The 14,615-nt window shown below is 39.9% G+C and overlaps 1 protein-coding gene across 1 annotated transcript in view; it reads left to right on the top strand.

The window, feature by feature from the left end:
• The window catches only part of DOCK1 (dedicator of cytokinesis 1), a 412,678-nt gene that overhangs the window by 326,444 nt on the left and 71,619 nt on the right, over positions 1 to 14,615 (top strand). The window contains exons 34-38 of the mRNA XM_073685060.1: positions 125 to 210; positions 395 to 551; positions 2,216 to 2,256; positions 4,094 to 4,184; positions 8,968 to 9,087. Of these exons, the coding sequence (XP_073541161.1) occupies positions 125 to 210; positions 395 to 551; positions 2,216 to 2,256; positions 4,094 to 4,184; positions 8,968 to 9,087 (495 nt within the window). The remainder of the gene's footprint in view (positions 1 to 124; positions 211 to 394; positions 552 to 2,215; positions 2,257 to 4,093; positions 4,185 to 8,967; positions 9,088 to 14,615) is intronic.

Here is a 14,615-nt window from a genome sequence, read left to right on the forward strand (position 1 = left end):
CAAATGCTGGATTAATTTTTTGGTATTTTTTTGTTGTTTGTTTTTAGTTTCAGTAGCCAAAACTCTGTTTCTTGTAAAGTTAATGTTTGTATTTTACTCCATTTTTTTTTTTTTATTCTTTTAGTTTGAGAACGAGATCATCACCAAGTTAGACCACGAGGTAGAAGGAGGGAGAGGGGACGAGCAGTACAAAGTGTTGTTTGAGAAGATGTAAGTGTTGATTAACAGTTAAGATTTATACCCAAGTATAGGCACCCGGGACAATAACGAGCAAGCCGTGAACTTTACAGCTCGCTTATAATTAAAATGTGCTAATGAAGCTCTTGGCTTAAAATAACGCTTAAGTCAGGAATAGGCTAGTAACAAAAGTTTTTTTTGTTTGTTTGTTTTGCAGACTCTTGGAGCATTGCAGGAAGCATAAATATCTGGCCAAGAGCGGAGAAACGTTTGTTACGCTGGTTGTCCGACTGATGGAGAGACTCCTAGACTACAGGACTATTATGCACGATGAGAATAAGGAGAACCGAATGAGCTGCACCGTCAATGTTTTGGTCAGTAGCAAAAGTATAAATGTCGACCAGTCCTGTATTATCTCCCTTTTATTCTAGATCAGGTCGGTAGAGATACAGACTTTACTTTATAAAGAGGACCTGTCACCAGGTCCGTTTTTGCTCTTGTTTTATTCCCACTGCTTCCCTGAGTATTCAATTTTTATTTATTTTTTTTTAAATCCACCATACGGTTCCAGACATTTGGGGTCTTTTTTATTTTCTTCTGATTTCTATGGTCTTTATCAAAGGGGCAGTGGCTCACTGGATTCCTTGGGGGCAAGGTCTTTAGGCTGCTCTGCATAATTACTCTGAGCCACGTCCCTTTGGTAAAGGCAATAAAAATTAGCACTAAAAAAACAACAACACAATTCTCAAAGTATATGGCGGATTTAAAAAATGGGAAAAAAATGAATTTTCACGGCTGTAGCAGGAATAAAACAGTTTATAGATTATGCCATACATTTAGTGTCTGATAAATATGGGTCCTCCATAAGATATATGATGTGGGGTAGATGTTGCCCTGCTCATAAGGTAGAGGCTGGATTTACCTGCCGAAAGGATCAGTCTGTTAACACCTTTCCGACATAAGAAAGCCAGCTGAGGGTTGGTCTGGCTGTGCTACACAGCCGGCTCCTGCCTCTAACAGTAAGTGATTAGAGCTGATACCATTTAAATGGTTTTAAGCAATATGGGCATCTGATCGTGCAGCCAACAACCCCCCCAACTTATGCTGCAATCGAGGGGTGAGGATGGGTTACCATGGCAGGCGGGACCTTACTGGATGGCCCCTGTCTTCTCAATATTGGTGCTTCTATGGTAGGACATTATTCATTTTACTATATACTATGTTACTAAAGTATTGTAGTGTATATAGGAAGCAATCACAGGTTCAGGTCCACTGGAGGACCTAAAAAATAGGTAGAGTTTAAAAACAAACTCTGATTTATGAAAATGAAAATAGTTTTTCGAGAAAGAGTTCAGAACGTCGTCTGCACCCCAGAGTTGCATATCTTAATGGTTTATTTCTCTTTTTGAAGTATTGTGATTTCACGAGGGTATGACATCACTTAGTGGGTGGAAATAAAGAGTCCCCGGGAGTAACCCACGCAACCACGGGGAGAACACACAAACTCAGCAGATGTTGTCCTTGGCGGGATTTGATCCCAGAACCCCAATGCCGTCAATGCTGCTTCCCCTTGATTCTCAGGATCAGTGGGGGTCCCTGAGGTCGGATCGCCTCTGATCATAAAGAGATGGCATATCCTTATAATAATCCATCCCTTTTCTAACACATAATGAACTGTTAGGCGTGCACTACTTGTCCTAATACTTGGTCTCGGAGTACGTGCCTCCTAATGTTCTAGGCTCATTCATCTTACTCGTGGTTTCGTTCCCTCTGTAAGTCACATCTAAATTTTAGAGGTCAGATACATAACTCTTTATGGAGTATTCTCAGTCTGGGGGGAAAGTTTCCTCCAGTTACTGTAAAGCACAATAAACCCCCAGGCTACGTGCTGTGACTCACAGTATTCTGAATTTACATTCTCACTGACCATGAATATTCATGCGCTAGTTTTTCTGTAAACTGCATTTGTGTGACAGGTTGCAGAAAAGATGAATAAATGCACCATTTGTTTTGTTCTTTTTTTGTTTTGTTTCCACAGAATTTCTACAAGGAGATTGAGAGGGAAGAAATGTATATTAGGTGGGTATTGCTTTATATGACATCCTCAGTACTTGGACGACCTTGTATTGAACAATGTTTTACCAGAAACCATGGTGTTGAGTTTATATAATCTCCGCTGTGGAGAGACTGCAAAACCTAGGGGAAGGCGCTAAAGGGTCACCCCGAATGGTTTGTGCAGGGGCACGCAGGGTGCTCGTATCTCACACCAGTCAGTGCTTTTCAGGTAAAAAAGAAAACTCAAGGATTAGGCTCAGTTCACACGAGTGTTATTTTTTTGGTCCATATGCACAAATAACCGGACCGATGTTCACATAAGTTTTGTGATTTTTTTTTTTTTTCCCCCACATAAAAGTTCAAGTCAGTATGGGAAAAAAAAATCACAGCATGTGTGCATGTAAATGGTAGACGGCTCCTAAATGAAGTGTAAGGGTCACGCAGACGTCAGTGATTCTATTCATACGCAAAAAAAAGTCAGAATTTCATCATTGCTTTTGGTCAGAATTTAATTTTAGGGGTTTTTTTTTGGATTTAAAAAAAAAAAGATGATATTTGCAGCTTAAATATCAGAGAAGAAACACTCAAATAAGCACCGCACTTTCAACAATCTTTGCATAAATCAATAGTACAAGTAAATATAAGAAACTTTAGAATATGCCGTATATTAGAGCAATATGCCTTGTTCTCTACTTATCAGTAACTTCTTCCTATCACACTGAAATTTTGCTAAAATCAGTCTTGAGAGAGAATTTCTCACCCCAGTGGAGTCTGCATGGGAAAAAAAAACTGGTTAAAACACAGGACACAAGTAATATAAGGTCCAGAAATAGTGTTATTCCTCATGTACATACAACTGCAGCTTTTTCTGAAAAGTCACCTGCAATGACAGGTACTGAGAATACACGGTCGCCACTGCTGGTTCATAATTTCTTTTGATTATAATCTCAATTCACAGAGGTCTGGCATTGTTCACAGATGCATAAAAGCGGATAAACCTTGGTCACCTGGGCTTCTCTCCTTTACATGTTTGAATGTCATCATATTATTGGGGTAAACCGTAAAGATTGTACTTGAAGCCATAGATTAAAGAAAAGTTTTGAAACTTTATAACTATTTCAGACCCAAATGAGTGTAAATACTTTTATGCCCAAAAATGACAAAAGTATTCTCGGAGTGATAACCAGAAAAAAAATATATTTGCAAGCTTTCAGAGCACAGAGGCTCCTTCTTCAGGCAGTATTACAAATCAATCTTGTCTTATGAATTCATTTGTAATACCGCCTGAAGAAGGAGCCTCTGTATTCTGAAAGCTTGCATATATATATTTTTTCTGGTTATCACTCCAAGAATACTTTTGTCATTTTTGGGCATAAAAGTATTTACATCGATTTTTCTGGCTAACACTGTACCACAATGTAACTTTGTATTGTACACGGACCCAAATAGGCAAACCTTTTTAAGACTAAACCTAAGATGGAAACAAAATGAGCATATATCTTGCTGTAAGTAAATAGTAATAGTGCGTATAAATAACATGGGGTGCTTGGTAAACACTGTTTTTGATCAAAAAAGCGTAAAAACCATCCCAACGCGACGAGGTGTACCCAAATCAGGAAGGTCCTAACCCCTGGTATTAAAACTTCACCTAGCGTCAGACGACCTCAATGTAGATGGGGGCAGAGCAGGTCCGGGTCTGACTGGCCAGTCACTTTGACTGCATTAACAGCCCCTGTTATGTCTACATAAGGTTTAGCCGCCATAGATATTCTATGTAAATGTATCAAATATTAATTAGAACCTTTGAGATGTGCTGAGGAGCCGGTTTCCTCCTTTAATTAAAATCACTTTTACCTTTTAGGTACTTGTACAAGTTGTGTGACCTGCACAAAGAATGTGATAACTACACGGAGGCCGCGTACACGCTCCTACTACACGCCAAGCTTCTAAAGGTATATGTACAGAAGTAGTCATCATTGCACCCTAGCTATTGGGCATTGCCTTCTTGAAGGATTAGTCATCCCCATACATGTACAGCTTATGTCAGACGTGTGTGTATGGTGCAGACTCATAAGCCATGCACAGTGGGTGCCGGCTGTGTTATACAGCAGGCAGCAGCCTCAAAGAGCAACGATCCTAAATAGCTCTGATTGCTGCTGTTTAACCATCTAAATGCCTCGGTCAATCTCTGACTGCAGTATTTAAGTGTTGCTCTCCCGGTTGGCCTCCATTCTTTCTCCCAGTGCCCCACCTGAGACGCGATCGTGGGGTGCTGATGAGTTGCCATTGCAGCCGGGGGACTACTGGTGACTCCTGTCACTGCCATCCTTGTACTCATTAATGCTAAGGCATTTCAATATACAGTACAAGCAACCATTCTTAGATCACAGGTTCAAGTACCCTTTGGTGACTGAATGAAAAAATAAAGTAATTAAAAAAGTTTAAAAAAATATAAACAAGTTTGAATCCCCCTCCCCTCCCCCCTTTACCTAATACAAAAATAAAATACTTAAAAAAATAAATAAAGCTACTTGTTATCACCACATCCTAACAGTGCGACCTGTTAAAATAAATTATGTGACCCATACGGTAAACTGTGAAAAGCAAAAATAATATCTAAATGCCAGAGTAGCTGCTTTTTTTTTGCTTGCAGTATCTAGTAATAATGCAGTAAAAGGTAATCAAAAAATCCTCATGCAAAAAAAATAAGCCCTCACCCCCATTCATCGATGGGAAAATGAAAAAGTTAGATATCAGAAAATGGCAACACAAGTCAATTATTTTATTTATGTGCAAAGTTTTGAATTTTTTTTTAACCACTAAAACCTCATACAAAAAGTTTGATTTCGACGCAATTGTAGTGACCTGAAGAATCATTTTAGCAGGTAATTTTTTAAAAATAAAACGGACAGAATTGCGTTTTGTTTGATTTTTTTATTCCACCATTTCACTGCACTCGGAATTTTTTCAGTAAATTATATGGAATGACAGCTTTCAAAACTACAACTCGTCCCCAATAATAAAATAAAATAATGAGTCTTGGGGGGTTGGGGTGGGGGAAGAGTAGGATAAAATAAAAGTGCAAAAATGAAAATTGGCCATATTGGGTAGAAGTAAAAAATACAAATTAAAAAAAAAAGTGTGGGAATAAAAAGTCCACAACTATTTTGTTATGTTGGTTCTTTTGGTTAATTGAAGGAGCTCTTATCTGCTGCACGTAGAGGCATTCAGCTGCTCCACTTTCCGATTTCGCTGTTCCCATAAAGAACATTTTGTTCAGTGCTTTAGAAACTGAGATCTCTCATAAAGTTCTGCTACTTAGTTATAAAATGTCTCGTGAGACGTTACATTTTTATGAATATTTCTACGAGTGTTTTTCACGGACTAGTTGGCTATAAATTGTACAGGCAAGGTCCGTTTCCACCGCAGTTTCCTGGAAAATAATCAGGGTAGATTTATTCGCGTTCGTCAATAAGATCATTCACCGGGAACATCGTTTTTATTTAGCCGCATCCAACATAATTCATCTCTGTGATTACTAACGAGAGCATTTAGTTGTGGAACTAATGGTCAGATAGGATGCCTCGACATGAGCGATATAGAAGATCTGTGGTTATCTCACTTTGTGGAAGAACTAAATTTGCCAAAAAAATAAAGAAAATAATTGCAAAATGTGCAAAGAAATTAAATAGGGGTAAAATAGTAAGTTTATTCAGATATTAATATCTTTCTGCTATCATAGATCCCTGACTTCCTGTTCTGCATTCGGAAACAACTCTGCCGGACTGTGCTCTGCACAAGGGGGCTGGCTGACTGGCTTTGTATTAGCAGAGCCAGACCCCCTATTTTTTGTCAATGAAGGGGACCGGCTTAGCTATTGAAAAGAGCAGTCAGACAGCCCCCTTCATACACATTTCTAGTCGCGTGCCGAAAAAGGAAATACTCTACTGCATCTAGCAGAGGGCCAGGATAGTAGGGGGATAGCAGAAGATAACCTCTCTATATGGACATGAAGTTCATAGGAAATCGAATAAATTGATACCTTGATATCTGTGATCCGATGTCTTATTCCAGAGAAATTCCAGATTTTTCTTAATATGTAAAGATGCTGTTAAGATCTATGGGCCGGACATAGATCTCCCAGAGAATCTGTCTCCAGATTCTTTCTAATTTGGAAGAGGTAGCTAGGGTGTATAAGTCAACGTCAAAGCCTTGCAACCTAGCCGGAGTTAAGGCCACCACAAACATTAGACTGACGTCGGCCGAACCCCCTGATATCGACAAATTCTAATGTGTATGGCTAGTGTGTGGCCTCCCGACTTTGGATCTGGTATGTCTGATGCCGGATTGTCAATGTCATGCAAGGTGTGGGAAAGACTAAGTGCAACACAAAGGGAAGAGGGAAAGGGAGCCCAGACTCTAGGGAAAGGGGAGGAAGTGGAGACCTCCTAGGTTGATCTAGGGTCACCCTGTCTCTCCTAATGACCCTATATCGGCTCTTCACTAATTGCCGCCCGTGTGCCTCGCCCTGTCTTTCCCTGGTGTTTGGCTCAGGCTAGGGAAGGGAGGAGATGAGCACTAGTCGATCTCCACTAAACACTATAGACAACAAGGAAGGACAAACGGGGAAATTGCTTAGCTTTAGACTACTCCAGACAAATGCGCACATATCTTCAAGCTCAAGAGAGGACGAAGTACTGCTCTTGCTAAAGTCTTCAAAAGTAGTAGTGAATATCGCCGGCACCTCCCTCTAGAACACCCCAGGTATTTATACACCCAGGCCAGGGAGTTAATTAGCCAGAGGGAGGTAGCCGCTGGGTCCTAGAGACAGCCTCCAAGAAGATTTCTGTAATGACAAACGTAGAGATCTCCTGCAACCAACTGCAGGGCGACTGTCTGTCACTTCTGACACACCCGTGACAGCCGATCCTTTTTGTTCTCTGTGAGATAAGCCGCCACCAGAGATGTTTGGCAGTGACTCTTTCATAGAGAACACAGGAGCTTTTGGCCAACTGTGTATGGGGGGACTCAGGAGAGAGATTATTTATTGTGTAGTGGGGGCTTTAAGTGGTCTGATATTGACTTATTGTGCAGCTACCACTCCTAGGCGGTACTTGCAAGATAGTTTCTTTCATTCTGCTACAGATGCAATTTGCATACAATGCAGATGAGTGAAATCTGCAATGAGTCTGCAGCAAAATTCAATTGAAACAAATTATTTGCCTTCACTTGTGGCTTTAGGGTATGTGCCCACTTAGCGTTTTACAAGCGTATATGCTGCGGAATTTCCGCAGTGGAAACGCTTGGGAAACGCTTGGTAATCCGCCCCCCGTGGTCCCCAATGACCAGCCGCAATGTCAGTGCCCATGCTGCGGATTTTTCCGCAGCGTTTATGCTGCGCTCAAAAATCCGCAGCATGTCCATTAATTTTGCGGACACGCAGCGTAATCGCCCGCCGCCATTGACTTGCATTGAAACGCTTAATATCCGTGTCAGCACATTTGCACACACGGATATTATGCATTTCTGTATGCGGATGGTACCCAAATCTGGAGGAGAGGAGACTCTCATCCAGACCTGGGTACCATAGAAACTGTAAAAAAAAAAAAAAGAATTTAAAATAAAAAATAAAGTTTATACTCACCTTCTGATGTCCTCCCGGTGTTTTGTCTGCTCCGTCCGGTCTATTGCAATGCTCGCGCTGTTGTGAAGGACCTGCCATGATGTCACTGAGTCATGTGACCCATCACATGGCTCCATGACGTCACCGCAGGTCCTTCACACCACCGCGAGCCGCCCAACACACCGGACACGGCAGAGAGAACACCGGGAGGACACCGGAAGGTGAGTATAAACTTTATTTTTTTATTTTTTACCATTTTATTCTTTTTTTTTAACTAACTTGGTCACATTACTATAAATCCATGCTGGTTGCATGGATTTATATAGTGTGAACAAGTTGTCAAGCACTTTCCAAGTGATGCTAAAATCGCTTGGAAAAGCGCTTGATAACCCGCATGCAGAAATGCATGCAAAGACGCTTCACAAACGCTTCTACCTGGCGGGAAAAACGCATGTAAAATCCGCATGCGTTTTTCCTGCCAGGGAGAAGCGTAAAAAATATGCAGCATTTCTGCATCGTGGGCACTTAGCCTAAGCATGTTCCAGATATCCAGCTTCCCGGATGTGTTAAAATATAAAGTATTCATTCATAATCCATTAAAAGACAAATAATGCTCTACATACCTTGCAGAAAATTGTGGCGAGAACCCTTCATGAAAACTAATGCATTTCGAACACTGTACCGCTCTTAGTCCTGGTGTATGGCTTTACCCGAGTGTAGCCATATAGCGTCTAGTCCCATATTTTTGTGTAACGAGGCAGATTTAATGTTGAGGACTGCATTCATTTAACTCTGATTTGGCAGAGGATTTGGAGCTCTGTATCATAAAAGTAAAATTAATCCGTGCAGAATTTGAGACCGTCCTGCAGCAATATTGTGCTGTAAATTATTCTGAAATTGTTTAATAATCACCTGAATATTTTTCAAAATAGTCGTTTATTTTTGCGACGATAAGTTTGTAAACTATTTGACAGAGAATCAATTTAAAATTATTTTTTTAAAACTTTTGCAATTTTCTTTTTAAACAAAATGCTTTTAATATCCTATGGACTTTCCTCATCTAATCTATATATATATATATATTTTTTCCTTTTAACCAACTCTCCTACAAGTGGTCGGAGGAGGCTTGTGCCGCGCATCTGACTCAACGGGACGGTTACCAGGCAACTACGCAAGGGCAATTAAAAGAACAGCTGTACCAGGAGATTATCCATTACTTCGACAAAGGAAAGGTAATAAGAGAACTCGCTGCCGACAACATTCCAACGCCTCCCTTTATTTCCTCCCTGTTTTTGTTAAACCCGTCCTTTCGAAAACACGTTGATGAAATTTTACGATTTCTTTACTGCCTGCATAAAATATAGCAAATTCCCCAAACCAATAAAACAAGCGGCTTAACATTGTTTTCATCTGATGGAAGGTAAACGGTGACATAATTTCTCATTTGAAACAGCATCCAGATGCTTGTAAAGGTAAAACCTTAGCCTTCGGGAAGTTATTGACTGTGGGAGTGCTGAAACACGGAGATGCCGAGTCCCTGCTTAATATCACTAATAGCGAGAGGTATACAGATATGACTAGTTATCCATGACTCGCAATTGAATAAAATAAGCTAATAAAATATTTAAAGAGGAGTGTAAATGCTGCTGTTCTCCTGAATCCGGCGATGTATTTCTTTTGTTTCTGCGCCTCTCTGTTCCTGAGATATGGCCTCCTCTTCGGTATCTATACATCTAGTCTTGTAAGCCAAGTGGGAGAGGAATCTCCTTGAAGCCACACCCACTTGGCTATAAGGACAAGATTTATTTACAGGCCATATCTCAGGAACGGAGAGGCGCAAGAACATAAGAAAAAAAACGCTGGATTCAGGAGAACGGCGGCTTTTACACCAAGGGGAAAAAATAACATTTATGGCAAGCGACATCTTATCTTTAAAATATGCCAGGCAGGGTAAAATTATTATATTAATGTAAGGGAATCACGACGTTTACACCTTTTAATAATTTGTTATTGATTTGTTTAGGTTATGGTTTGGCAATAGGGTACGTGGCTCACCCGGTTATAGACTGGTTGGTGTTGCATATTTACTCACACCCCCCAAAACTTCCATCCCAGCTGCTCCAGAGGCGAAGGTGGAAGCTTTGGATAAAAGAAGGGATTATTGATTTCTGGGTGTAGCTACTGAAAGCAAATGGTATGCTGATGGTCTCCCTGGCATTGTTTTTTTTAACCCCTTCTTGCATTTGGACATATCCGACACAACAGCTGTGTTTACGCAAAGGCAGAAAGGCAACTATGACTACTACCCCTCAGACGTTTAACACTTTATGCACCACGAAAGTAAGGGTTCACAATCTTACACAGAAATAGCCTTGAGGCTAAAGTAAGGCCCTTGAGGCTTTCATATGATTTGCCAATGCATTAATTTTTTTTCGTTAGAGGATATGGACACTTTTTTTTTTTTTTTTAAATATTCTTTTTTTTCTTATTAAATGTGTGTATATTTGGTTGAAAATTATTTTGCAATTAGACTTCCTTAAAAATGTTCCCATTTACCTTCTGTATCCATTGTGTTGCACTATTACTCGCTGCCCAATGAGTCGACTGAGAATCCATCAGTGAGCTTGTTTTGACATATCACTTTATAACGCTCTTCTTCTGTTTCTCTCAGCTGATTTATAACCGCAACGTTCAACTCAACTTCCCTGTAGTCATCAATCAGCTGATAGGTGCTCAGAAGAAGAATGATAAAAGTCATAAACTACTTTCTCAGAATGAGCTTCCTTACAGATGCTCAGTTGACTCATTCTGCAGCCCATAGTAGCAACCCAGAGGCTGTAGAAAGAAAACGGTTACAACATTTTTAATGAAACCGAATTGTAAAAAAAAAAAAAAAAAGTGTCAATATTTTTTTAAACTATATTCTCAAAGTTTTTTTCCCTTTTCTGTTACCAGAACTAGATTAGAGAATAATAATTTATGTAGTTGATGTCGTCTTCATAGGAAGGAATCCCAGGAAATGCTGCGACAGTAAGGGTTACATCAAACATGGCAAAAAGTTTGAGCTATAGATTTCATCGTCAGCAAAGGACAAATATCCAGCAGATTTGCTAAAGATTTTGTATTTTTTTTTTGCAAATTTCACTTTAGTCATAGATGAAATTTACAGTGAACATTCACAAGCTTTTTGCTCTAAAATAAGCAGTGGAAAATCTGCAGAAATACCGATAATTTTTTTTTTTTTTTTGGCTACATGTACATGGGGTTTAAAGAGAGGGAAAAAAAGCATAAACTGCTGAGTATTTGCAGTGTTGTTTTTCAATCTTTTTTAAAAAATATATTTAAGTAAAAAAAAAAAAAAGCAAACGGGTTTTATAGTCATCGAAGAATTCCCAGCAGACTCCTGACATTGAGGATTATTATGGAGCCAGTTCAGAGAAGAGCTACCAGGATGGTGACAGGTCTGCAAACTATGTCCTACGAGGAACGGTTAAAGGATCTGGGAATGTTTATCTTGCAAAAAAGAAGAGGAGACTTAATAGCTGTCTACAAATATCTGAAGGGCTGTCACAGTGTAGAGGGATCATCCTTATTCTCATTTGCACATGGAAACACGAGAAGCAATGGGATGAAACAAAGGGAGAAGATACAGATTAGATATTAGAAAAAACTTTTTGACAGTGAGGGTGATCAATGAGTGGAACAGGCGGCCACGAGAGGTGGTGAGTTCTCCTTCAATGGAAGTCTTCAGAGGCTGGACAGACATCTATCTGAGATGGTTTAGTGACTCCTGCATTGTGCAGGGGGTTGGACTCGAGGACCCTGGAGGTCCCCTCCAACTCTAACATTCTATGACTATGTACCAGACAACTGCAGTAAGATCAACGGCCACAAGTAAAGGACTGGACGGGCGACATTTTGTTTTACAATTTAGGATATGCCAAAGAAATTCCATTCTTTTCTTCCTTTCTCCTTGCCTCCCTACACCTGCCCTAAATGCAGTGCTCAGTATGGCCGCATGTCACAGGGCTGGAAATAAAGTCCTAATCCTCTGTAGTGCGGGTTTTGCTTTCATACCCTTGAGTTTAGTTCATTGCAGCAGCCTAACCTTTCCTGCCGGATACTCTTTATATTCATTTATTTTATTGTCTTTTGCTGCAGGAAAGTAATTTTAATAAAGCTCTTTAATCCAAGGACTTTGTCGAATATTATTAAGCTCCTATGCAGTAGCAGTGGACCGGAAATACTTGCCAGTAAAAAAAAAAAAAAAAAAAAGTTCTGTGCTAGTACTTTTAACCCTTGAGTGCACAGAGCAGACATAGATCTGTTTTAAAGCCTTGGTCGACTATGCTGGATAGATATGAATGGTAGGGTTTTATAGGGATCCTGCACGTTACAGGGATATACAGTATTATTATTATAGAAAGAAATGATTACATAAATGGAATATTAAAGGCTATGAACAGCTTTGCAAAAGAAAAGCATTTTTGCATATATTCGTGTTTTACTTTGAGATGGAAATAAAAAAAAATAAATAAAAAAAAAGTCTCCTGCTGCGATCATCAATTCTCAGCCCCCTTGATACGCAGTTTATAAAGCCCAATAATGCAACACTATCTACACAAATAATGATCAGTATGCCGCTGATCTCTGGGGAAGAGGCTGTACGTCAGAAAATAACCTATTCTGAAAATTTAGGTTTCGTGTTAAATGTATTTTTTAAAAAAACATTTTGCTGATATTTTTAAAATTTTCCATATCACTATCTTAAATATATAAACCAAAACTTAAAGGGGTATTCCCATGTCCAAGATCCTATCCCAATGTGTAATAATAATAATATTAGCAAATACCTCCAATTAGAAATGTAGTATAATTCTTCTGATTAGCTATGCCGCTTACCCCATGTGCAGGGCATTGCAGTAGCTTAGGTATCCATGGTTACAACCACTAACGGCTACTATCTCCTATCCAAATGTAGTAGGTGTAATAATAGCAGATACCTCCAATTAGAAATATAGTATAGTTCTTCTGGTTAGTTATGTCACTTGCCATGTGCAGGGCATTGCAGTAGCTTAGGTATCCATGGTTACAACCACTAACAGCTAGCTAACTGTCACCATCTGAGTGATTGTAACCATGGATACCCTAGCTACTGCAATGCCCTGAACATGGGGTAAGAGACATAGCTAATCAGAAGAACTATGCTACATTTCTAATTAGAGGTATTTTATATTATTATTATTATTACACCCCTCTACATATTGGGATAGAATCTTTGGAGATGGGAATACCCCTTTCAAGTGTTTTTTTAAGATGTGATGTAGGAAATTTAAAAAAATGATACAAAGACAAGACCGCAATCAGGACAAAGTGAGTCTTTTAACATATCTTGTTCTGCTGAGGAGGGGAGCTGCAAAAGAGGCAATTTTTTTCCCAGACAAAAAGGGTGCAAAATGTCTGTGCTGTATACCAGCTAGTTCAGGAGGAGACGGCGTATTCTTCTCCAGCTCCATCTGAGTCCTCATTGTGCAGAGACGATTGGGATTAGAAAGTTGCATCTTTCCCATCTGCTGCCTGTGGGGCATCTTTTTTTTATTAAAGTACAGATCTATAGTAAAACCAATGAAGTACAAAATTATACAATAAAACCATAAGAGTTGTGCTTATTCAGGATCATCCGTGTGCAGAATCAACAGTTTTTCCAGCACCGTTGATTTTATATTAATTTTAAGACGTAACCAGGATATATTCTGCCGAGCCCCCGGCTCCTGCACACATGCTCGGATTCTTTGTGAAGTTACCAGTCGCCCTTGCGCTCCAAACTTTTGTGGTTTCATCCTAAAAAAAAACAGAATCGTAAGACAATATATTGGAAATATTGAATTATTGTAGCCTGGATTAGCAGGAATTATCCAGGTTGTAGGTTCTGTTCTGGCATCCGATACTTCATCTGCCTATCAACAGCCTTAAAGCCGCCCTCCTGCTCCTGAAACCATCTCGTAGAAATATTGTAGAGAAAACCAGAGTTATTTTTGCCCACTAATTTTTCACAATTTTTTTTTTAAACATGAGGTTCTGCAGTGGCTAACGTGTATTATGAGGTTCTGCGGCAGCTGAGCTGTAATATGAGGTTCTGCAGTGGCTAACATGTATTATGAGGTTCTGCAGCAGCTGAGGTGTGTATTATGAGGTTCTGCAACAGCTGAGGTGTATTATGAGGTTCTGCAGCAGCTGAGGTGTGTATTATGAGGTTCTGCAGCAGCTGAGGTGTGTATTATGAGGTTCTGCAGCGGCTAACGTGTATTATGAGGTTCTGCAGCAGCTGAAGTGTAATATGAGGTTCTGCAGCAGTTGAGGAGTATTATGAGGTTCTGCAGCAGCTGAGGTGTATTATAAGGTTCTGCAGCAGCTGAGGTGTATTATGAGGTTCTGCAGCAGCTGAGGTGTATTATGAGGTTCTGCAGCAGCTGAGGAGTATTATGAGGTTCTGCAGCAGCTGAGGTGTATTATAAGGTTCTGCAGCAGCTGAGGTGTAATATGAGGTTCTGCAGCAGCTGAGGTGTATTATGAGGTTCTGCAGTGGCTAACATTTATTATGATGTTCTGCAGTGGCTAACATGTATTATGAGGTTCTGCAGCAGCTGAGGTGTGTATTATGAGGTTCTGCAGCAGCTGAGGTGTATTATGAGGTTCTGCAGCGGCTAACGTGTATTATGAGGTTCTGCAGCGGCTAACGTGTATTATGAGGTTCTGCAGC

The sequence above is a fragment of the Phyllobates terribilis genome, unplaced genomic scaffold (assembly GCF_046119375.1).
Source record: "Phyllobates terribilis strain yellow unplaced genomic scaffold, ASM4611937v1 Scaffold_5__5_contigs__length_657084704, whole genome shotgun sequence".
Lineage (NCBI taxonomy): Eukaryota > Metazoa > Chordata > Amphibia > Anura > Dendrobatidae > Phyllobates > Phyllobates terribilis.